The sequence below is a fragment of the Mirounga leonina genome, unplaced genomic scaffold, assembly GCF_011800145.1.
Source record: "Mirounga leonina isolate KUSES-001 unplaced genomic scaffold, KU_Mleo_1.0 Mir_200, whole genome shotgun sequence".
In the NCBI taxonomy this organism is placed as follows: Eukaryota; Metazoa; Chordata; class Mammalia; order Carnivora; family Phocidae; genus Mirounga; species Mirounga leonina.
In genome coordinates this window covers 13,949,583-13,973,557 of record NW_023270503.1, presented here as the reverse complement: position 1 = coordinate 13,973,557, position 23,975 = coordinate 13,949,583, and the positions used below count along the sequence as shown (strand labels likewise).

The window sequence follows — 23,975 nt, the reverse complement described above, 5'->3', positions numbered from 1 at the left end:
ACTTTTTTTTTTAATTTAATGTAGGCCACCGTTTTCTAGAATCTTCATTGGAAAGAGGACTTCAACTATCTATTTTGACCTCAGACTTTCTACTTGATTAAGTTCTTCTTTCCAGCTTATCTCTTAACTCAGGAAAAGATCTGGCAGGCAAAGCATAACCTGATGGGAACGAAACTACCCACTTAAGCAATAGGGCCTGCCCTGAACCTGCAAGACCCCACCCATGATTGACCTTAAGACAGGGATCAACTTGACCTTCACTGCCCTCCTCCTGCATGTAGCCACCCACCTTTGTCCCACATTTTCCTTATGTAAACCTGGAAGTATGGATGAAAGGAAAATTAGTTGGGCCTTCTGGGATTGAGTTTCCTATCTAAGACTTTTAAGTAATAACCTATAACCTTGTCAACGTTTTCTTATTGTAAGTAGACTTGCAAGTCAACAAATATTTCTTGCCTGCCTTTCCTGTACAGGCGTGGGATCTCATTTCTCAGTGAAATGAGAAAGGAGTCTGCCCCTCAAATATTCGACTGATGAACTAACTAGTACCTCTTACGATTATGTGTAACAATAGGGAAGATTGTATCTTGGCTAGACAAATGGATGGGTTTATAATTTGTTTTAGCAAGCTTTAACTCCTCCATTGCTAACAGTTCTTTGCACTTCCTAGAGCACCAGCTAAGATGTGCCCTGGAATCTCTCTCTCCTTTCTTGATGCGGATTTTCTAATTATGTCAGGTCTTCCTGAATTCAGGCTATCTTTGAAGAGCCTTTTCTGCCTGAGTGATGGCGAAGGCACTGGCAGGTTTCCAAGCTCTCGCCTCAGTGTGGAGCTTTCCTGAAGCGCAGCGGGTTCTACCACAAAGCTAGGTGACAAATGCTCACTACCGGACCTCTGCAGGGTCCTACCCAGCAGCCAGAGCGCGCCTGCGTACCGCAGCCCCTTTGTTGCTCAGACGCGTGGGATCTGGCTGCGCCTGCGTGGAGGGCTGGCGCCGACAAGTGCGCTGCACCGCTGGCACCGGCTGGGGGCGAGCAGACCTCGAGCAGCTGCCGCAGCCGCCGCAGCCGTTGCGACCGCAGCAGCGGAGTTCACAGGGCCCGGAGGTGGGAGACTTCCCATACGGTGGCTGAGATGTCGTCCACCGCGGCTTTTTACCTTCTCTCCACCTTGGGAGGGTACTTGGTGACCTCGTTCTTGTTGCTCAAATACCCGACCTTGCTGCACCCGAGAAAGAAGCAGCGATTCCTCAGTAAACACATCTCCCACCGCGGAGGTGAGAGGGGTCCCCAGATCCCGATGGCGGAGGTGGGGGAGGCTTTTTCCCCCACGAGAGCTGAGGGTCCTTTAGAGCTCTGCAAAAGGCTGGCGGGTGGAAATGGCGTGAGAGTTTGAGGAAGAATGGGGTGTGCGAAAGAGGGCTCCCTGGAGGTGAAGGCGATGCGAAGGGGACGTCTCCTGAGGGAAGATAATGGGTCTTGAGACAGAGCCATGGTGGGGATCTGTCGAGTGCAGCGGTGTCAGGTGTTCTCTGAAGGAGGAAGGACTAGGGTGAGAATTAAGGGTAGATGGAGCGTTTCTCGGCAAATGGAAGGATGATCGCAAGGTCCCTTCCTCGCAGCGAGACACAAGGCGGGGGGGGGGGGGGGGGGGGGGGGGGCCAGGGCCCCCCCGGGGGGGCGGGAGGGGGGGGGGGGGGGGGGGGCGCGGAGCAGAGCCAGGGTACCCCCGGGGGAACGGGAACGGACTGCTCTGAGCGGAGCCAGTGGCTGAGCTTGTAGGGAGATCCAGGGCGACGAGGTTTGAGGAACTGCGTGAACCTGGAGCGTGCTGTAGCCTGGTTGTCTGCAGTCCCTGGGGGCTGGTTCCTACCCTCCCCCCCACCCCACCCCTGTCCCCCTCTCTGAGCACTGAGAATTAAGAAGAGAGGGAAACCTAGTCACTGACCTGGGGACACTTCCCAAGGTCACAGTTAGACTTGGGGTGGACTGGGACAGAAATTGGAGCGTCCTGGTTACCAAGGCAGCAAACCTTCCACCTGTTTTTTTTCCAGCCCCACCTTGCACCTCAGCAATGACACCTGGATTTCCTAAAGACAAAAAGATGATGTAGTTTATGACAGGACTGTATTGTTTAAAGAAAACAAAGAAGTTGTTTCTTGGAAAAGCATCTTACTAAAAGGAGCCTAGGTGGTCCACCCTGTAATTTCCCAAACAGCAGGCCAAATCTTTGCCTCTTCATTATCTCAGAATAATGAGTCTTTATTTCATTTCAAGCATGATGTATAAAATGCTGTGAAATTGGATTAAGTCAATCAATTTTAACTGTTCTTTACAGATGAATGTTAAACTAGGTTAAAACTGCTTGAATTTACAAACTAATACTTGAAATGGTAAATTCTAGTAGTTTACAGTTTAAAACTTGATTTAGTACCGTAACACCCTTTCTAACAAGAATTGGCCAGGGATACAGTTTTAAATATGACAGAAATACATTAGTATTCTTCTGTATAATCTGTACAATTTTATGTTAAACATAATTCTAAAGAGTGACTTAAATAGATGCTAGGCTCCTTACTCATGCAAAGCATCAAAGGTTTAAGGGGTCACCAGCAAAATGCCATGTAAATGCTTATTTGGTTTAATTATACAGTTGGGTTTTTTGTTAAGTTTATTTACTTATTTAAGTAATCTCTGCACCCAACATGGGGCCCGAACTCACCACCCTGAGATCAATAGTTGCACACTCTTCTGACTGAGCCAGCCAGGCACCCTGTGTTTACTGATTTTAAAAAAAGAAAAATGTGCGTACTAAAAACCCAAAACAAAACAAAACTAGATCCTCTAAAAAGCTATCTAAACTGTCATTGTGGGTGATCTAAATTTTATTTTAGAAGAAATACATGTTAATTTTTGAATTTTTGTGACACTCTACAGGTGAAAAAACCAGTACTCCATAGAGGTTAAAAAATGTGTGCTAAATCAATGTAGCAGGTATCAAAACCAGGATAAGCTGGATCTCCAGTTCTCACTTACTGTCAGAAATACTTTAAAAATATTTTCCCCTAGATATAAAGTCATTTTCGGTTGTTTCAATTTCACTCCTTATATAAAAATTTCCATTCGCTATTTGCAAATATGGGATCAGTATTTGTATATTCAAACTGCAGCTGTCATGAAAATCTTGTTAAATATCTGCAGACTTGAATCTATTTACTTGTATGATGGTCCTAATGCACTGTAGTAAGTTCCTATGTTGTTAGTGCTTAATATGCTTTTGTTGAGTATGTGCACCAAATAATACAATTAAATCCAGAGTGACAGAGGAGATATTTACTAAAAAATACTTTGTAACTCAAGATACTAAGTTTCTGGAAAATAATAGTCAAGGAAGAAGTCACCTCCTTGATTATTTTTTATTTATTTTTCTTAAGATTTTATTTATTTATTTGACAGAGAGACAGTGAGAGAGGGAACACGAGCAGGGGGAGTGGGAGAGGGAGAAGCAGGCTTCCTGCAGAGCAGGGAGCCCAATGTGGGGCTCGATCCCAGGACCCTGGGATCACGACCTGAGCCGAAGGCAGATGCTTAACCACTAAGCCACTCAGGCGCCCCTATTTTTTACTTTTGTCTTGGACACTGCCAACAGCAATCACTAGTCTCTCTGTGCATATTACCAACATTTAGGCTAATTCTCTATTTCCCTAACTTCAAATACCTGATTATTTCATGTAAACCAGATGTATGACCATTCCAAGACTGAAACATTGATCAATATATCTTATAAAGTACATACACCAGCATTGCTATGACTATATTATGTCTGCATTATCACCTGGGTCAGATTCTGGACCACTAGTTAGCCTTGAGGAGAAGACCTAGTTTCCTTATTTATAAATGGGGACTGTTTGCTTCTCTTTGGGTTGTTAGAAGGATAAGGTATATAAATGCACTTTGAAAACTGAAAATTGTTTAGAAATATCTGCATGGATACAGGGATCTACATATGGATTTTGTAGTAGAACTTTGAATTAATTGAGAAGGAATAAGATCACCCTATACTTAATGTTTTCAAAATTTGAATGAACATATTGCCTTTTACTAAGATTGATTGTCCTTGAAAGAGGAACTTAATGTTTCAAAATTAAATGCTGGAGGTTTATTTTGTTCTTGCCTCTTTAGCGCATACGTTGTATTACATTATATTGTAATAGGATATGTAATACATCTGTCTCCCTTACTAGACTGAGTTTCTTAAGGGGAGGTTTCAGATTTTATTAATGCTTCTGTCTCTAGCTTCTAGTGCAGATCCTAACATAATTACAATAATAAATTATTGTCTGCTAATTACTGCGTGCTAGATCCCTCCCATGTGTTTCCTAAGTTTATTTGACCAAAGAACACCTTTTATAACTACAATGTATTGATGAAACACCAATAAGATCAAAGATACATCCTTTGGATCAAATGGAGAGCAAGCAATACTCTCAAAGGCCATTTTCTTAATTTCTCTATGAAAGCATGAATTTTATTAATATTCTTTTCAATTGCATAAGTAACTCATGTTCATTGTAGAAATTTGGAAAATATAGAAATGAAAAAAGAAAAAATAGTTCCTAAGACTTTACTATCCAGACATAATGTGTTAACATTTTGAAGTATATCCTTTAAAAATCTATATTCTGGTATTTGGAATCATAGCATATATAAAGATTTTATCTATCTATCTGTCTGTCTATCTATCGATTTATGACAGAGAGAGCATGAGCAGGGGGGAGAGTCAGAAGTAGGCGCCTTGGTGAGCAGAGAGCCCGATGCGGGGCTCCATCACAGGGCCCTGGGATCATGACCTGAGCCAAAGGCAGATGCTTAACTGAGCCACCCAGGCGTCTCCTGGAATCATAGTGTATATATACATTTATTTCAGATGCCAACTGAGTTGGCTAGAGGTACAGTTGCAGGGAAATATGGAAATAACATACTCTAATACTCCTTAATCTATCTGCATGAGCCAATTGAATTAAGCAACAGGCTTTAAAAAAAAAAAAAGTCTATGTATTAGGGTTCAGTGGCCAACTAATAAAAAAAATCACCAACCCATGAAATCCCCCCTTCCCTCTTAATCTTTCACCCTTGATCTTGAGACAGAGTATTGTCACAATCTGGGTATCCTGCCACAGAATGATTTGGAAAGTAATAAGTTTGAGGGTAAGTTTGCTGTCGGACACTGGCTGCTTCTGGGTCCTAAACTTTAATTGGATGTTCAAGGAAGAAACTGAAGCATCAGTTTGTCTCAAAAGTGTCAATGGAAGTGGCATTCTGCAGTTGCATCCTGAAACATGTTCCATGTCAGGGTATCAATTCTTTCTCTTGTTCCCTCAGTCCTATTTTCAAGGAACTCTTCTCACTTTTCAATGAGGACTTTTTTCTTTTCTTTGCCTTTCTTTCTTTCTTTCTTTTTCTTCCTTTCTTCTTCTTCTTCTTCTTCTTCTTCTTTTTTTTTTTTTAGTAATCCCTACACCCAACATGGGGCTCAAACTCACAACCATGAAATCAAGAGTCACATGCTCGGCGTGGCTCAGATGGTTAAGCATGTGCCTTTGGCTCAGGTCATGATCCTGGGGTCCTGGGATTGAGTCCCGCATGGGGAGACTGCTTCTCCCTCTCTTTCTGCCTGCCGCTCCCCCCCGCTTGTGCTCTGTCAAGTAAATAAATAAAATCTTTACTTAAAAAAAAAAGAGTCACATGCTCTTCTGACTGAGGCAGCCAGGTGCCCTTTCAACAAGGACTTTTTCCTTATTCATTTCCTCAACTGGTTCACTCATTCCTACCAATACCTTATTAGCAATGAAGTCATTTATCATTTATTTAATAGTACTTTCCTGCTTAAGAAAGCAAACTAAAATGTACTTAATTTCAGCAATGGTTAAAAGATATAATATGTCTTAAATTGTATACAAATTTAGAAAAATTAAATATAAAAAATATCATTATAGAAAAATTACTGAAATTATGACCAGATACATAACAAAAACCACTTATCATTGAAGAGAGTATACATGTGGTAGTTAGTAAATGCTGCCTGGGTATCAGTATACAGTTTGAACATCCTTCTGTGCTATTGATGTGTTTCATTTTTTCTCATACCTGTGAATACAGATTTCACCATTTTTTCCTTTTGAGATACAGAAATAAAGTGTGCAGTGTTCCAGGGAACTCATATTGAGAAATGCTCTTGGTATATACCATCTCTACTCCTTACAAGCTCTTTATGCTCTTATGCAAGTCATATATACTATTTCCAAGGCACACTATAAATGTTGAATGAACAAATGAATTTAGAAATAAAGAAGAGGGCACCTGGGTGGCTCAGTTGGTTAAGGTCCCAACTCTTGATTTCAGATCATGAGGTCATGATCTCAGGGTCGTGAGATTGAGCCTGGGCTCTGTGCTGGGCTTGGAGCCTGCTTAAGATTCTCTCTCCCTCTCCCATTGCCCTCCTCCCTGCTTGTGTGCTCTCTCAGAAAGGAAGGAAGGAAGGAAGGAAGGAAGGGAGGGAGGGAGGGAGGGAGGGAGGAAGGAAGGAGGGAAGGAAAAGAGGAAAGAAATGAAGAAGGAACTTACTTTATTGCTTGATTTATTGAAAAATTTCATTTTGAGTTGAGATAGGATCATATCTCAAACATTAGGATATGTTTTATTTGCACTAAGCTGTCTTTTCCAATCTTAGAAAATATTTAATTTTGAAGGTTTCTTCGTGTGCATGTGGCTGATGCACATGGTCATATTTGTCATTGGTTTTATAAACATCACACATTTATCATGTATACAAAGATGTTAATAATAGTGGTGGCTAGAGCACATCTATAAAACAACTCTACAATGTTTATTGGTATATAAAACATTTGGGAGACAAAAAGAAAACCAAGCAGATATTTCTTTCCTTCACAGCATCTAAATCTGATTAAAGGGGCGCCTGGGTGGCTCAGTTGGTTAAGCGACTGCCTTCGGCTCAGGTCATGATCCTGGGGTCCTGGGATCGAGCCCTGCATCAGGCTCCCTGCTCAGCCAGAAGCCTGCTTCTCCCTCTCCCATTCCCCCTACTTGTGTTCCCCCTCACGCTGTCTCTCTCTTTCTCTGTCAGTTAAATAAATAAATAAAATCTTAAAAAAAATAAATTAAAGATACAAAAGAGAATGTTTCCTTTACTTTTCCTGTCCTATCAGAAATTAACTGGGGTGCCTGGGTGGCTCAGTCGTTAAGCGTCTGCCTTCGGCTCAGGTCATGATCTCAGGGTCCTGGGATTGAGCCCCGCATCGGGCTCCCTACTTGGTGGGAAGCCTGCTTCTCCCTCTCCCACTCCCCCGCTTGTGTTCTGCTCTCACTAACTCTCTCTCTTTGTCAAATAAATAAATAAAATCTTAAAAAAAAAAATTAACTGATCACGGGGCACATGGTGGCAGAGTTGGTTAGGTGTCTGACTCTTGGTTTTGGCTCAGGTCGTGATCTCAGGATCATGAGACTGAGCCCCCTGTCAGGCTCTATGCTCAGCGTGGAGTCTGCTTGAAATTCTCTCTCCCTCTCCCTCTGCCCCTCCCCCTGCTCTCTCTCTGAAAGGAAGGAAGGGAGAAAAAGAAAGAGAGAGAGAGAGAGAGAGAGAAAGAAAGAAAGAAAGAAAGAAAGAAAGAAAGAAAGAAAGAAAGAAAGAAAGAAAGAAAGAAAGGAAGAAGAAGGAAGGAAGAAAAGGAAAGAAAGAAGAAAGAGAAAGATTAACTGGTTACAAAGTAATTATGAAGCACTAAATAAGAAAGAAAAAGTTAATGCAGAATGAAAACTTGGGAAGTACATAGTGAAACTATAAATAAAGAAATTGGGACTTTTCAGAGAAGGTTTTCTCAAGTGAAAAGTGTGAACTGGAAGAGGGAGGCAGTATGATGTAAGCAGAGGAATTATAAACATTAGGACAGCATGTAAAATCTGTGACACTCATTCTCTTTCCCATTTCATAATTTAATAACTAATTAAAAATTAAACATTTGTTTATATGTTGGATGGTGATTTGCAAAGCCAGGCATTGTTTAAACTGATTATTGAAAGAGAAGGAAAATTAGTGGCAAGCATGCTTCTATAAATGATATAACTGGAAAGAAAAGGAATTCAAATAATTTCATGAGACGAGCTACCACCAAATAATTCCTTGGAGAGGAATGGCATACTTTTTAATTAGTTCCCTTAGTTACTCTGCAGGCTTTCACCATATGAATCTAACAGGTAATTTGTGGGTGTAGAATTCTACATTGTAGAAATTCTACATTGTAGAATTTATCTTCAAGCTTTATAAACAAGAAGAATATGGGAATAAGGGCCAATATGAATAACTTATCTGTAAAACTGAAATAAAGGCATTCTACGAATGGCAGCATAGAAGCTGCCACATAGTGGTAAAAAAGATGGGATCTCAAATCATATAGCTTATGCTTGAATCGTATTTCCCCTCATTGGCTATGTGACTGTACCCAACTTCTTTCTGGTTGTGGGGGTTTTAATGAAATGATAGATAAAGTGCTAAGTACAATGTGTAGCTTCTATTAATTATTAATATCTTGATTGTCTTTTCATTGTTTAATACTGTCTACTAACTTCATAATTTTATAAAATCAAAGATCTTAAGTAACAGTGTTTTCATGCTTAAGCTGTTAGGTTTAAATGAATAACATAGTAGCACTCTTTATCCTTTTTAGTCATATTCTAGAGTGTTAAGCAGACTCCAAGCTAGTACAGAGCCCGACATGGGGCTCGATCTCACCACCCTGAGATCACGACCTGAGCCGAAATTTAAGAGTCAGAGGCTTAACTGACTGAGTCACCAAGGTGCCCCAACACCAACTAGATTTTTAAAAGTCATTTAACCGGGCTCCTGGGTGGCTTAGTTGGTTAAGTGTCGCCTTTGGCTTGGGTCATGATCCCGAAGTCCTGGGACTGAGCCCCAATTTGGGCTCCCTGCTCCACTGGGAGCCTGCTTCTCCCTCTGCCTGCTGCCCCCTCTGCTTGTGCTCTCTCTCTTGCTCTCTGTCAAGTAAATAAATAAACAGAAAAAGTCATTTAACCTAAACAGCACTTACTTTTTTTTTTTTAAAGAGCACTTATTTGACAAAAGCTATAATCTTAGATTTACTTCATATGTTTTCTATTGTGCATCAACTGTAAAACCTAAAATCAAAGTAGCTTTTTTCACATGGGTATTCCATTCTCTCTACTAAACTATGGGACTCTAGAACATTCAGTTAATATATTCATTTCTTCATACTTTGTGTTTCTATTGATTATTAATTAGGTTGCCATAAAAGTAAAATCTAACAATATAAAAGAAGAAAATTTTAATACTCTCACAAATATGTCCAGATGGTATTGTATGTGAAACATTTTAATGCTAATACTTGAACAGTACCATAAACTTGAAGTGTTTCTTTTTGCTAAAAAGAAATTGGCTGTTTTTCTTAAGTATTTGGAAAAGTATTTCATAAGTGTTTTTCCTGTACATCCCATTAATTATTTAGTAATACTGAAATCTTTTAGTTTTAAAATATTTTAAAACTTATGGCTAGCATGCTATGTTAATTGATTTTACCTAGTATACATAATATTAGAGGATGAGATACTTTTTATCTGTGTCCTTTTTGTCATTGCAATGTTATTCATTCATCAGTCAGTGGACATTCACCAAGCACCAGTTACTATAATAGTGGCAATAGTAATAATAATAGCAATAATCCTTTACTTTTACTGAATAGTCACTATTTCATTAAATCTAATGCCATTAGTTATAAAATGCACATTTCCTTTTCTTTTCGAGGTGGGGGAGGGGCCGAGGGAGAGAGAGAGAGAGAATCTTAAGCAGACCCCAACCCCAGTGCAGAGCCCAACGCATGGCTCAATCTTGGGCTTCTGAGATCATGACCTGGGCCAAAAGCAAGAGTCAGACACCACTGACTAAGCCACCGAGGCGCACCTAAAATGCACATATTTAATATGCTGCTGAGAGAGAAAATCTTGCTAAACAAACTATTACACACCATCCATCCATTGTAAAATGCACCCTAACTTTAAAAAGGGGAAAACTAATTTTTTGAATTGATGACATAGGGCACCTGACGTGTGAATTCATTTAACTACACCAATCCTATGAGATAGGTGCCATCTTTATCCTCATTCTTTTTTTTTTCTTTTTTAAGATTTTATTTTTGGGGGGAGCACCTGGCTGACTCAGTCAGTAGGGCATGTGACTCTTAATCTTAGGGTCATGAATTTGAGCCCTACTTTGGGGGTAGACTTTACTTAATAAAAAAAAATTTTTTAATTCTAATTTTAATTTTAATTTTAAATGTAATCTCTAACCCCAATGTGGGGCACAAACTCACAACCCTGAGATCAAGAGTCTCATGCTCCACTGACTGAGATAGCCAGGCATCCCTCATTTCTTACAGATAAGGAAGCTCGGCCCCAGAGAGGTTTTGTAACTTTCCCAAGGTCATGCAAATATCAAATAGATTTGAGAGCAAAGATCCTAACTCCACCTTCAACTACTACACTATATATATATTTTAAAGATTTTATTTACACTATATTGCCTTCAGCCAAAGTGATTAAAACAATCACTTATTTTCAGTAATTCATAGGAAAAGGAGTCAGTTTAATAATTTATGATATGATAAATTCTTATTAGAGAGATGCATAAGAGAGTATGGGGATGTAGAGGAGATGGTTTAACTGTTTCTGAGGAGGTGTGATATGTACCAAGTCCTCTTCTGTCTTTCCTATGACAAGCAGATATTGTAGGTTAAAAAAACATGTTCAGGTTCTAACCTTTCTGTGTTGCTGTGGCTTTGTTTTAATCTTTGATTCTTCCTGGTGCAGCCAAAAAGCAATTCAAAATACCATTACACTCTTTAAAAAACTTGTAATGTCTACACAGTATATAAACATCAAGATTCACTAGATGTTTCTTATTAAAGTGAATTTCTGAAAAAATTTAAAAGTTCAAATTAGGGGCACCTGGGAGGCTCAGTCAGTTAAGCATCAGCCTTCAGCTCAGGTCATAATCCCAGGGTCCTGGGATCAAGCCCAGAGCCCTGCTAAGCGGGGAGCCTGCTTCTCCCTCTCCCTCTGCCCCTCCCCACTGCTCATGGGTGTGTGTGTGGGGGGGGGTGAATAAATTAATACAATAAATTAATAAAATCTTTTTAAAAATTTAAAAAAAATTTTAAAAAGTTGAAATTAGCTAAGTAAATGAAATTTAAATTTAATGTTTTCACAGGGGCTGGAGAAAATTTGGAGAATACAATGGCAGCCTTTCAGCAGTAAGTATATAAAAAGGTATTCTTTTATAGTTTATCTTTGAAGTGATGATTCACAAAGTGAAGATAGTATACATGTTGCATCCACTTGTTACAGTTGTTTCTAATTTATTAAAATAGCTTTTTTTTTTTTTTTTTTTTTTTAAGCTAGTCTGAAGTGTTACAGAGTGTCTGGCTTCTGGATAACTGAAAAACTAGATCAGAGTTGTGGGTAATCAAAAGATACTATAGTTCTAAAGCTGAAAGAAGGCTTTTGTAACAAGGAACACACTGTGTAATGCTAATTAGTCTTGGAGAGAAAGAGAAAAGGAGAAAATGAAACAACTGTTAACATTGGTTGCTGTTTATGAATAAGATTATGTGTCTGCTCTGTAATTCCTCTACAGACCTGAACCTGTGATCTGGTCTTTCTTGTTTGAAGCCTTATGAGTGTTGGTCTTATTTTTTCGAATAAGGTAAATTAGATTATCCCCAATGTTTCAGTTATTCATATCTCCTACTGATCTCTTTTAGAGCACCTCACAGAGAAGCAGCAGGAGAGACAGGAATGAAAGCTGATTGATACCTTGTTCTCTGTCTTAGAGTAAATGATCATTAGTCTGTGGTAATGGTGAAAACACTGTTTTCTTTTCCCTGAAAAATAAAGCAGAGGATATGAAAAGTTAAACTCCATGGAAGACATTACCTTTCCATATTTAGTAAGAAAAATGTTTTCTGACACATTTGTTGAACCATTTTTATGCATACAGTTGGGACTGAGATATCAGAATTTGGCTTAAGTTTTTGTTCTGTTTCTTATCATTTAAAATGACTTAGAATTTAGGGGAGACTGGCTGGCTCAGTTGGTAGAGCATGTGACCCTTGATCTTGGGGTTGTCAGATTGAGCCCCACATTGGGCATAGAGATTACTTAAAAAAAAATAAAAATAACAAAGACACCTGAGAGTTTATTTTTCCTGTTATCAGGTCCAAATGTACTGCTTCTCCATATTCTAGTTTCATCTAAATCCTGTCCTCCTGTGTTTGTCATTGCTTATTCTTTGTGTTCTCTATTACAATGCCTTTGACTATAATCCCCAAATTCTCTAAAACCCTAAAAATGCAAAAACTTTCCTCCTGTCTATGGAAAAAACTTTCCAGATTCTGAAACAAAATAATTTAAATTACTTTAAGTCAAAATAAAATAAAATAAATAAATTACTTTAAGTTATCTTCTCTACTGAGATCATATATGTAGGTATCTTTAGATATCTATATAATATATAAATCTAGATATATATAATTATATATAACATATATAATGCATATATATATATATATAATTTTGTTTGTGCAGTTTACACTGAGACACATACACACATACACATACCTCCCCCCCATATACTCTGTTTTATCAAATATTTGTTCCCTGGGATGTAGTGATATATATTACCTGGGGAGAAAATGCTTATAACTTTGAGTGATTTTAGCATTCTTTATATATATATATATTTTAAAGATTTTATTTATTTATTTGACAGAGAGAGACACAGTGAGAGAGGGAACACAAGCAGGGGGAGTGGGAGAGGGAGATGTAGGCTCCCTGCGATGCGGGGCTCTATCCCAGGACCCCCGGGATCATAACCTGAGCGGAAGGCAGACCCTTAACAACTGAGCCACCCAGGCGCCCCTGCATTCTTTATATTTAAGGTATATTATTTAGTAAGTTTTTCCCCATATTTTTTGTTAAATTTTTACCAACCACCCTTATTTATGAAATTAAAATACTCAATTATATAATAAACTTTCTAAGAATGGTACATTTGTATAATAAATTATTTCTAAGGATGGGGTATAAATATTTTTATCTTTGAAGATTTTGATCATCTGAAAAGTTTTTTGGTATTTAGAGAATGTCTTACTTAGATGGTTTTTACTTGCTAGATAGAACATTACATTTCCCATCTTCAGCAGGTTTTTTTTTTTTTTTAAGATTTATTTATTTGAGAGACAGGTCACAAGTGTGTGTGAATGGGGGGAGGGGCAGAGGGAGTGACACTCAGGCAGATTCCTCACTGAGCATGAAGGCCCAGTTGGGGCTCCATCTTGTGACCCTGAGACCTGAGCCAAAATCAAGAGTCTGACACTTAACAAGCTGAGCCACCCAGGCACCCCCTGATTTTAACCAAAAATTCGTTGTTGGTGGTTTTTGTGTTTTATCTTATGCATCAATGCTCTTGCTATCGACAAATACTTTTGTTTTCATTTACAAATATTCTATTAGTAGAATATTTTAACTGCTGGGATACTTAGGAGGTTTTTTGTTTTTGTTTTTGTTTTTTTAATACCTGCTTCATGAGCAAAAAGAAAAAAATCATGTAAACATACTATTTTCAAGGTGCAGTATATTAAGAATGTGGAGTTATAATACATAATTGACAAAAGACAGATACTGTGCTTAAGTATGGTATATCTTTGATAGGGAGAAATAGTAAAAATAAAATGAGCAGCTAAAACTTAGATCTTATTTATGTGCATGTGTAGATAAACACTTCACAAAGCATACATATTATAACATGGAAGGGAAAACAAGAAGATATTACAGAAAGTATAAATAATTGGTGGGGAAGCCTGGTTAAGATTAATCAGAAAATTGAAAAGATACCAGGACTAGAAGACCATTTGGTACAGAGGAAGAAGCAATTTTTATTTTTTTATTATTTTTAAAGATTTTATTTATTTGAGAGAGAGAGCAAACACGTGCTGGGGGGAGAAGCAGAGGGAAAGGGATAAGCAGACTCACCTGCTGAGCAGGGAGCCTGACTCAGGGCTCGATCCTGGGATCATGACCTGAGCCAAAGGCAGACGCTTAACTGAATAAGCCACCCAGGCACCCCAAGAAACTATTTTTAAAATGTGAAATGTTTGGGGCACCTGGCTGTCTCAGTCCAGAGAACATGCAACTCTTGATCTTGGGGTTGTGAGTTCAAGTCCCACGTTGGGTATAGAGATTACTTTAAAAAAAAAAAGGGAGAAAAAAAACATGAAATGTTTGAGATTAAGATGTGAGGGTAGGGATGCCTGGGTGGCTCAGTCAGTTAAGCGTCTGCCTTCGGCTCAGGTCATGATCCCAGGGTCCTGGGATCAAGTCCCACATCAGGCTCCCTGCTCAGCGGGGAGCGTGCTTCTCCCTCTCCCTCTGCCTGCCTTGTGTTCTCTCTCTGTGTGTCAAATAAATAAATAAAATCTTAAAAAAAAAAAAAAAAGATGTGAGGGTATGTAGACAAGATACATCTGGGAAATTGAAAGGACTTTAAGAGTGTATGGAAAATTAATTCATTACAGTGGGTCTAAAGAAGTAATTAGGACTGGGGCACCTGGGTGGCTCGGTCAGTTATGCCTCTGCCTTTAGCTCAGGTCATGATCTTGGTGTCCTGGGATTGAGCCCCACATTGGGCTTCCTGCTCAGCGGGCAGTCGGCTTCTGCCTCTCCCTCTGCCCCTTCCCCTGCTCATACTGTCTCTCTCTCAAATTAATAAATAAGATCTTTAAAAAAATTTAGAAAAAAAAAGAAGTAATTAGGACTGAAGAGAAATAATCATATCTCACAATTAATTTATTCCTTCCTGGGGCGCCCGGGTGGCTCAGTCAGTTAAGGTTCTGCCTTTGGCTTAGGTCATGATCCCGGGGTCCTGAGATCGAGCCCCACATTGGGCTCCCTGCTCCACGGGAAGCCTGCTTCTACCTCTCCCACTGCCCCCCTGCTTGTGTTCCCTCTCTTGCCTTGTCTCTCTCTGTCAAATAAATAAATAAATAAAATCTTAAAAAAAAAATTCCTTCCTGCCTTCCCTCCCTCCATCCTTCCTTCCTTCCCTCCCTCCCTCCTTCCTTCTTCCTTTTCTTTCTCCCTCTCTTCCTTTCTCCCTCCCTCTCTCTCCTTTTCTTTCTTTCTTTATCTTTTTCTTTTTCTTTCTTTCTTTCTCTCTTTCCCTCTTTCTTTTTCTTTTTGTATGTCACAATTTATAAAAAGTCCTGTAATGTGGTTTATAAAATGCTTTCACAAACACCTTAGGTTATGAATATGGCTCTTTTGTGATTCCTTTGAGAACAAGAATCTTTCCTTATTGATCTCTCAACCCTTAACACCTAGTTCTGATGCTAATAGACTCTCACTAGTTACTTACTAAAGGAGATAATGGAATGGGGCACTCAGGAACAAAGCAGAACATTAACAGAAGACAAATGAAGGAGAGAGAACCCCATCCATAATAAGCACAAAACCAGAAACTAAGGAATTGTAACACACACACACACACACACACAGTCACTAAGACCTTGAGTATGTAAAATCTAGCTCTTAAGAGCTCATAAAACTAGGTTTTTAAACCAGGCTGCCTTTGTAAATACCCACAGGACAATTTGATCCCTGTGGTATTAACATGAATGGTGAAAGAAAGAAACAAATTGTTTTAGCAGTAGCTGGAAGTACAAGTTGGCAGACAGTCAAAGTAATTAATCAGTGACCTGGTTCTCATGATACATTTTTCAGACTATCTAATTAATACAATAGTAATTTCTCATATGTAAAATGGGAATAGTAACAAACCTCAGTGGTGTGAGGAATAAATGAGATTCAAATAAATTCCTTAATTTGGGTCTGTTACTGTTTTTGGATTTACGATTTTTATTTTTTCCAAATTTTTATTTAAATTCTGGTTACTTAACATATAGTGTATAGGGACTGTTTTAAATCGTTATGTATTGTTTCTGTGGAATTTCAAGTAATTTCACATCTTTTAGAGCTAGAGTTTTCTTTTTCTGGTAATGTTGAAGCCTTGGCTTCCCTTTTTCTATGTAATCAGCTTGTCAGAAAGTCACCTATATTGGAGCACATAGGTGGCTCAGTTGGTTAAACATGGGACTCTTGATTTCTGCTCAGGTCATGATCTCATCAGGGTCATGAGATGGAGCCCCACTTGGGAGCTCAGCAGGAAGTCTGCTTGAGATTCTCTCCCTCTCTCTCTCCCTCTGATTGCTCACACTCTCTCTCTCTCCAAGATAAATAAATCCTAAAAAAAAAAAAAAAAAAAGAAATTCAGCTATAAAATATCTGGTGCTTCAGTTGAAGTAGATACTTATTATTTACGGGAGATTTTGAAGGCCAAAGTGATAAATTTTTTTTTCCTTTTTCTGGCTATGTTCTAGCTATTTGTGTATCAAATTTGGGATCATTTACAAATTGTCCTAGATGCACTCACTCACTATTGCTCTAAGTTTTTATTAGCTTATTGATAAGAGATAAGCCTACAATAAATAGAAACTATTTTGTATATAATTCCTAAACGTGTCTAAAAACAGCCCACATTTCAGCTGAAGGCAAACTTCAAACTTAGATTTCTTAGGTAAAATGTTTAAATTTTTTATTTTTATTTTTAATTTTTTTAATTGACTTTTAAAATTTTATTGTGCTTGCCTCGGCAGCACATATACTAAAATATTATTTATTTGTTTATTTATTTACTTATTTATTATTTTAAGTAGTCTCCATGCTCGGCATGGAGCCCAATGCAGAATTTTTTTATTTTATATATTTTTTGTTGTTTTAAAAATTTTATTTATTTATTTGAGATAGAGCAAGAGAGAGGGAGCATAAGCAGGGCAGAGGGGCAGAGGGAGAAGGGGAAGCAGGCTCCTTGCTCATGACCTGAGCTGAAGGCAGACACTTAACCAACTGAGCCACCCAGGCACCCTGCAAAATTGTTTTTAAATACAGGAAAATATAGATAACCCCTGCCCTTACTCCCCTTCACATACTCATACAAAAAAAATAACAAAAGTAAGATATGCACATGACCAAAAATCAGTAGTACCAATTTTTTTTTTTTTTTTAGCTATATGAAGGATTTTAGGATTTTATTTCAAAACTTTGCTGGCTGCATGTATTGCTTACAGTTTCTACATTTTTTTTTAATTGAACACAGTATAACAATAATTATTTAAGGAAATTTAAAAATACAGAAAAGTAATTCTACCAAAAACTGTTTTATTTGCTTATTTCTTTTTTTTTCCTTTTTTTTTAAATTCATGAGAGACAGAGCGAGAGAGAAAGGCAGAGGGAGAAGCAGGCTCCCAAGGAGCAGGGAGCCCGATGCGGGACTCGATCCCAGGACCCTGAGATCATGACCTGAGCCGAAGGCAGACGCTTAACCATCTGAGCCACCAAGGCGCCCTGCTTATTTCTTTTTTTAAAGATTTTATTTATTTATTTGACAGAGAGAGACACAGCGAGAGAGGGAACACAAGCAGGGGGAGTGGGAGAGGGAGAAGCAGGCTTCCCGCAGAGCAGGGAGCCCAATGTGGGGCTCGATCCCAGGACCCTGGGATCATGACCTGAGCCGAAGGCAGACGCTTAACGACTGAGCCACCCAGGCGCCCCTATTTGCTTATTTCTTTTTGCATTTTATTTTTACACACACAACTGACCAATAAATATTCTCTTTTATCCTTTAGAAGAGGACACAAAGTTAGTTATTACATCTTAGTAAGAATTACATTAAGGAGCCAAGTTAGTTTGTTTTAAAAACATTAAGAAACTTTTACTCAATTGCTAAAACTTTATTCCTTAATTGATATATTTATATACAAATTTATATTTGTATTTTTATATTACGTGTTTCAAGTTTAAGTATAAAAGAGAAGATACATTCACCCCACATAGGAGATCACAGGCAAAATAAGAATCACGAGTGCTTATATATTTAAAAGGATGTTCAGTTTTTCTTAGATTAAATTCCTGCTGTAATTCTTTCTGTTGGTGATGAACAAATTGGTGTTCAAAATGTTGTCTTTTAGATATATTAATAATGGAAGTATCCTTATTTTGCACTTTAGAAGTTTATATTCTAAATATTTTTTTAATTTTATTTATTTTTGAGAGAGAGAGAATGACAGAGAGAGAGAGAATGAAAGGGGTGAGGGTCAGAGGGAGAAGCAGACTCCCTGCTAAGCAGGGAGCCCGATGCGGGGCTCCATCCCAGGACCCTGGGATCATGACCTGAGCCAAAGGCAGACAGACACTTAACGACTGAGCCACCCAGGCGCCCTGAAATGTTAATAGATTTCTAATAGATAAGTAAAACATGGTTTCATTCCACTCATTTAGAAACGTGTTAGATACCTACAGTATACCCAACATCATGAACATTAGAAAGTATGGAGCAGACATAGGCCTTTCCTCTTTAGGAATTTAATCTAGTTGTAGAGACCTAACCTCATATAAAACGACTAGTAAACAATTTAAGTGCATGGGAATATATTGCACAAAAGTAATTTATCTACTTTTGTATCTTCTCACCCTACTCTGCTCACCACAGCTTACTCTTTCCATTCTTGAATTTTAAAAAGAAAAAAAATGTTTCTTTCTAAAACTTTCTCCCTGCTCCACCCATGTTTACTTTTTCTTCATCTTGAAATGTCACCCGTGGTGATTAGTGCATAAAGTGCTACGTGGGCATTTTACATAGTTTTTTAAACAAATACTATGGAGTACCAGCTGTGCAAGGTCCTGTGCCTAGGCACTAGGAATACAACAGTAAACTAGACATAGTCCACAAATCCTTTACTTAAAGATCTCCTGTCTCATTGGGCAGGGGGGAGATAAATGGATATATTCAAAACAGCATGGTAAATACTATGACAGAGTAAACACAGGTGCTACAGGAAGTCCTGGCAATTTAGCAGTATGTAACCTGGTGACCCAGTCTAATCTGGGAAGATTGGGGAAGATATCCTGAAGTGGTGGTTTCTAAACTTAGACCTGAAGGATGAGTAAGAGCAGATAAGGGGAGGAAGAAAAACTTAAAAACAAACAAACAAACAAACAAACAAACAAACAAACAAACCTGTTACTGTGTGTATATAATATACATTCCATAAAATGCATAATCTAAGTGTATGGCCCAGTAAATTTTAACATAATGTATATACCTTTGTAACCATCACTCAGATAAAGATACAGAACATTTCTAGCACTCTTGAAGGTATCCTTGTGACCTTTCCCAGTCCACATTACTTGCCCCTAGATAGCCATTATTCTAATTTCTATTATGATAAATTGATTTTGCTTGTTCCCGATAACATAAATGTAATCATACAGTATTTACACTTTTGTCTCTGGCTTTTCTTTCTTCAGTTTATACCTGTACAATTCATCCATGATGTGTGAAATAATGTTACCTGTTTTTTAAAGATTTATTTATTTGAGAGAGAGAAAATGAGAGAAAGAGAGAGAGGGAGGGAGAGAGGCAGAGGGAGAGGGAGAAGCAGACTCCCTGCTGAGCAGGGAGCCTGAAGCAAGGCTTGATCCCAGGACGCTGGGATCATGACCTGAGCCTGAGGCAGATGCTTAACCGACTGAGCCACCCAGGTGCCCCTGTTATCTGCTCTTTAATAGCCAAATACATTCATCCCTCTCAGATATATACTTAAGCAGAAGTGAAATTGCAGGATCATAGGGTAGGTCTACATTTATACCTTCCAGAGTGATTGTACCAACTGACCCTCACACCAGCAATATAGAGTTCCAATCCTCCACTATCTTGCTAATTTGTTGTCAGTCCTTTTAATTGTAGCCATTGTGGTGGATATATAGTGCTATTTTATTGTGGTTTTGATTTACATTTCCCTGTTGAACTTTGTCATACACTTACTGGCCATTTGGAAATCCTCATCTGTGAAGTCCTGTTCAAATTTACATCTATTATTTTATTGTATATTCGTTGTTTTTTGTTTTTGCAAAAGACATTTCAGGCAAGAGTATTGAAAGTGTGGGGGTGTTTGGAGTGTAAGGTGTAAGGGGAGGAGTTGATATTATCATCACTATTTTGCAAGTAAGGAAACTGAAGCATAGAGAAGCTAAATAACTTGCTCAAGTAAGTGGCAGAGCCAGTGTCTATGCTCTTTATCCCCCAACTTTATTGAGGTATAATTGACACATTATATTTCAAGTATACAATGTGATGATTTGATATGTGTATACGTTGTGAAAGGATTCTCACCGTCAAGTTAAGTAACACATCCATTGCCTCACATATTTACCCTTTTTTGGGGGCAGTGTTTGTACTCCTAACCACTGTGATATTCCCTTTTGTAAAAGTCATAGGATCTTGAATGTGAAAGGAACCTTAGCGACTGTCTGGTCTAATCCTTTCAATTTTTGTTCTTTTTTTTTTTAATTTAAAAATTTTTATTTTATCATGGTAAAATATATATGACATAAAACTTACCATTTTAACTGTTTTTAAGTGTACAGTTCAGTGTCATTAAATACATTCACGTTGTTATGCAACCATCACCACTATTCATCTCCAGAACTTTTTCATCTTTCTATACCAAAACTCTGGACCCATTCAATAATAATTCACTAACCCCCTTCCCCCCAGGCCCTGGTGACCACTATTCTTCTTTCTATTAACTTGACTATTTTAGGTAGCTTTATATAAGTGGAATCATTAAGTATTTGTATTTTTGTTTTTGGCTTCCTTAACCTAGCATAATGTCTTAAAGATTCACTCATGTTGTGGCATATATCAAAATTCCCTTCTTTTTTTTAAGATTTAAAAAATATATATATATATTTATTTATTTATTATTTATTTATTAAGATTTTATTTATTTGAGAGAGAGAGCACAAGCAGGGGAAGTGGCAGGCAGAGGGAGAGGGAGAAGCAGACTCCCCATGAGCAAAGAGCCTCATGCAGGGCTCAACCCAGGACCCTGGGATCATGACCCAAGCCGAAGGCAGATGCTTAACCAACTAAGCCACCCAGGCATTCCAAGATTTTATTTTTAAGTAATCTTTCCACCCAACATGGGCCTTGAACTTACAACCCCGAGATCAAGAGTCACATATTCTACCAACTAAGCCAGCCAGGCTTCTCCAGAATTCCCTTCCTTTTTAAGGCTGAATAATACTTCTTTGTAACCACATTTTGTTTTCATTAGTTGATAGATAGACAAGTTGCTTCTACTTTTGGCCATTATGAATAATTTTTCTATGAACATGGTTGTGTAAATATTTAAGTCCCTTCTTTCAAATCTTTTCTGTGTGTACCTAGAAGTGGAATTGCTGGATCATATGGTAAATCTATGTTTAATTTTCTTGAGGAACTGCCATTTTATATTCCCGCCAACAATATGCAAGGGTTCCAGTATCTCCACATCCTGGCCAATACTTTTTTCTTTTTCTCTTTTCTTCCTTCCTTTTTTTTTTATAATAGCCACCCAAATGGGTGTGAAATAGTCTTATTGTGGGTTTTTTTTAAGTTTATTTATTTATTTATTTTAAGTAATCCCTACACCACCAAATGTGGGGCTCAAACTTACATCCCCAAGATCAAGAGTTGCACACTTCCAGCTGAGCCAGCCAGCCACCCCTCTGATTGTGGTTTTGACTGGATTGCCCTAATGATTAGTGATCTCTCCATGTACTTATTGGCATTTCTTCTTTGGAGAAACATCTGTTCAAGTCCTTTCCTCATTTTTGAATCAGGTTATTGTGTTGTTGAGTTTTAGGAGTTATTTTTTTTTTTTTTTTTTAATTTTTTTTAATTTATTTTTTTTAAAGATTTTATTTATTTATTTGACAGAGAGACACAGCGAGAGAGGGAACACAAGCAAGGGGAGTGGGAGAGGGAGAAGCAGGCTCCCCGCAGAGCAGGGAGCCCGATGCGGGACTCGATCCCAGGACCCTGGGATCATGACCTGAGCCAAAGGCAGTCGCTTAACCAACTGAGCCACCCAGGCGCCCTAGGAGTTCTTTATATACTGTGGATATTAATCCTTTATCACATAGATGATTTGCATGTATTTTCTCCCATTCTGTAGGCTACATTTGTTTTCACTTTTTAAAAAATTTTAAATTTAATTAACATATAATGTACTATTAGCTTCAAAGATAGAGTTCAGTGATTCCTCACATAATACCCAGTGTCCATTACATCACGTGCTATCCTTAATGTCCATCACCCAGTTACCCTATCCCCCCATTCCACTCCCCTCCAGCAACCCTCAGTTTGTTTCCTATGATTAAGAGTCTCTTATGGTTTGTGTGGGCTACCTTTTTACTTTGTTGATAGCACAAAGTTTTTAATTTCGATGAAGCACAATTTGTCTTTTTTTCTTTTGTTGCCTGTGCTTTGTTGTTATAGCCAAGAAATCATTGCCAAATCCAGTGTGGTGACGCTTTTCCCATATGTTGTCTTCTAAGAGTTTTTTCATTTTAGGTGTTATGGTTAGGTCTTTGATCAAATTTTGAGTTTATTTTTTGATATGGTGTTAGGTAAGGATCCAACTTCATTCTTCTACATGTGGATATCCAGTTTTTGCAGCACCATTTGTTGAAAAAACTGCCCTTTCCCCATTGAATGGTTGAAAATCATTTGACAATATATGAGGGTTTATTTCTGGACTCTATATTCTATTTCATGGATTTATATGTCTGTCTTTATGCCAGCACCATATTGCTTTGATTACTGTAGCTTTGTAGTAAGTATTGAAATCAGGAAGTATGAGTCTTCCAACTTTGTTCGTTCTTTTTTTTAAGATTTTATTTATTTATTTATTTATTTATTTATTTATTTATTTATTTATTTGGGGCGCCTCGGTGGCTCAGTCGTTAAGCATCTGCCTTCGGCTCAGGTCATGATCCCAGGGTCCTGGATCGAGCCCCACATCGGGCTCCCTGCTCCGCGGGGAGTCTGCTTCTCTTTCTCCCACTCCCCCTGCTTGTGTTCCCTCTCTCACTGTGTCTCTCTTTGTCAAATAAATAAATAAAAATCTAAAAAAAAAAGATTTTATTTATTTATTTATTTGACAGAGAGAGAGAGAGAGAGCACAAGCAGGGGGAGCAGCAGGCAGAGAGAGAAGCAGTCTCCCTACTGGAGCAAGATGCAGGCTCAATCCCAGGACCCTGGGATCATGACCTGAGCTGAAGGCAGACGCTCAACCAACTGACCCACCCAGTCACCACTGTTCTTCTTTTTCAGGATTGTTTTTACTCTTTGGGTTTTCTTGAGATTTCATATGCAATTTAAAGTTTTTTCTTTTAGTTACATGGGGCTCAAACTTACAAATTGCCAAATTCAAGAGTCACATGCTCTTCCGACTGAGCCAGCCAAGTGCCCCTCAGGCATTTTAGGATGGAATTTTCTATTTTTGCACAATCATTGGGATTTTGATAAGAATTGCATTGAATGTGTAGATCCATAGATCTTAATAATATTAAGTGTTCTAATCCATGAACATGGGATGTCTTTCCATTTATGTATATCTCCTTTAATTTCTTTCAGCAATGTTTTACAGTTTTCATTGTACAAGTCTCTTACTTCCTTAGTTAAGTTAATTTCTAAGTTTTTGTTTGTTTGTTTGTTTAGGGGGGGAGGGGGAGAGGGAGAGGAAAAGAGAGAATCTTTTTTTTTTTTTTTAAAGATTTTATTTATTTGAGAGAGAGAGACTGAGAGAGAGAGCACATGAGAGGGGGGAGGGTCGGGAGGGTCAGAGGGAGAAGCAGACTCCCTGCCAAGCAGGGAGCCCGATGCGGGACTCAATCCAGGGACTCCAGGATCATGACCTGAGCCGAAGGCA

The 23,975-nt window shown here is 38.4% G+C and overlaps 1 protein-coding gene across 1 annotated transcript in view; it reads left to right on the top strand.

Moving 5' to 3' along the window:
- The first annotated feature begins 799 nt into the window (after positions 1-799).
- The window catches only part of GDPD1 (glycerophosphodiester phosphodiesterase domain containing 1), a 48,129-nt gene continuing 24,953 nt past the window's right edge, over positions 800-23,975 (top strand). The window contains exons 1-2 of the mRNA XM_035026723.1: positions 800-1,277; positions 11,315-11,357. Of these exons, the coding sequence (XP_034882614.1) occupies positions 878-1,277; positions 11,315-11,357 (443 nt within the window). The 5' untranslated portion in view covers positions 800-877. The remainder of the gene's footprint in view (positions 1,278-11,314; positions 11,358-23,975) is intronic.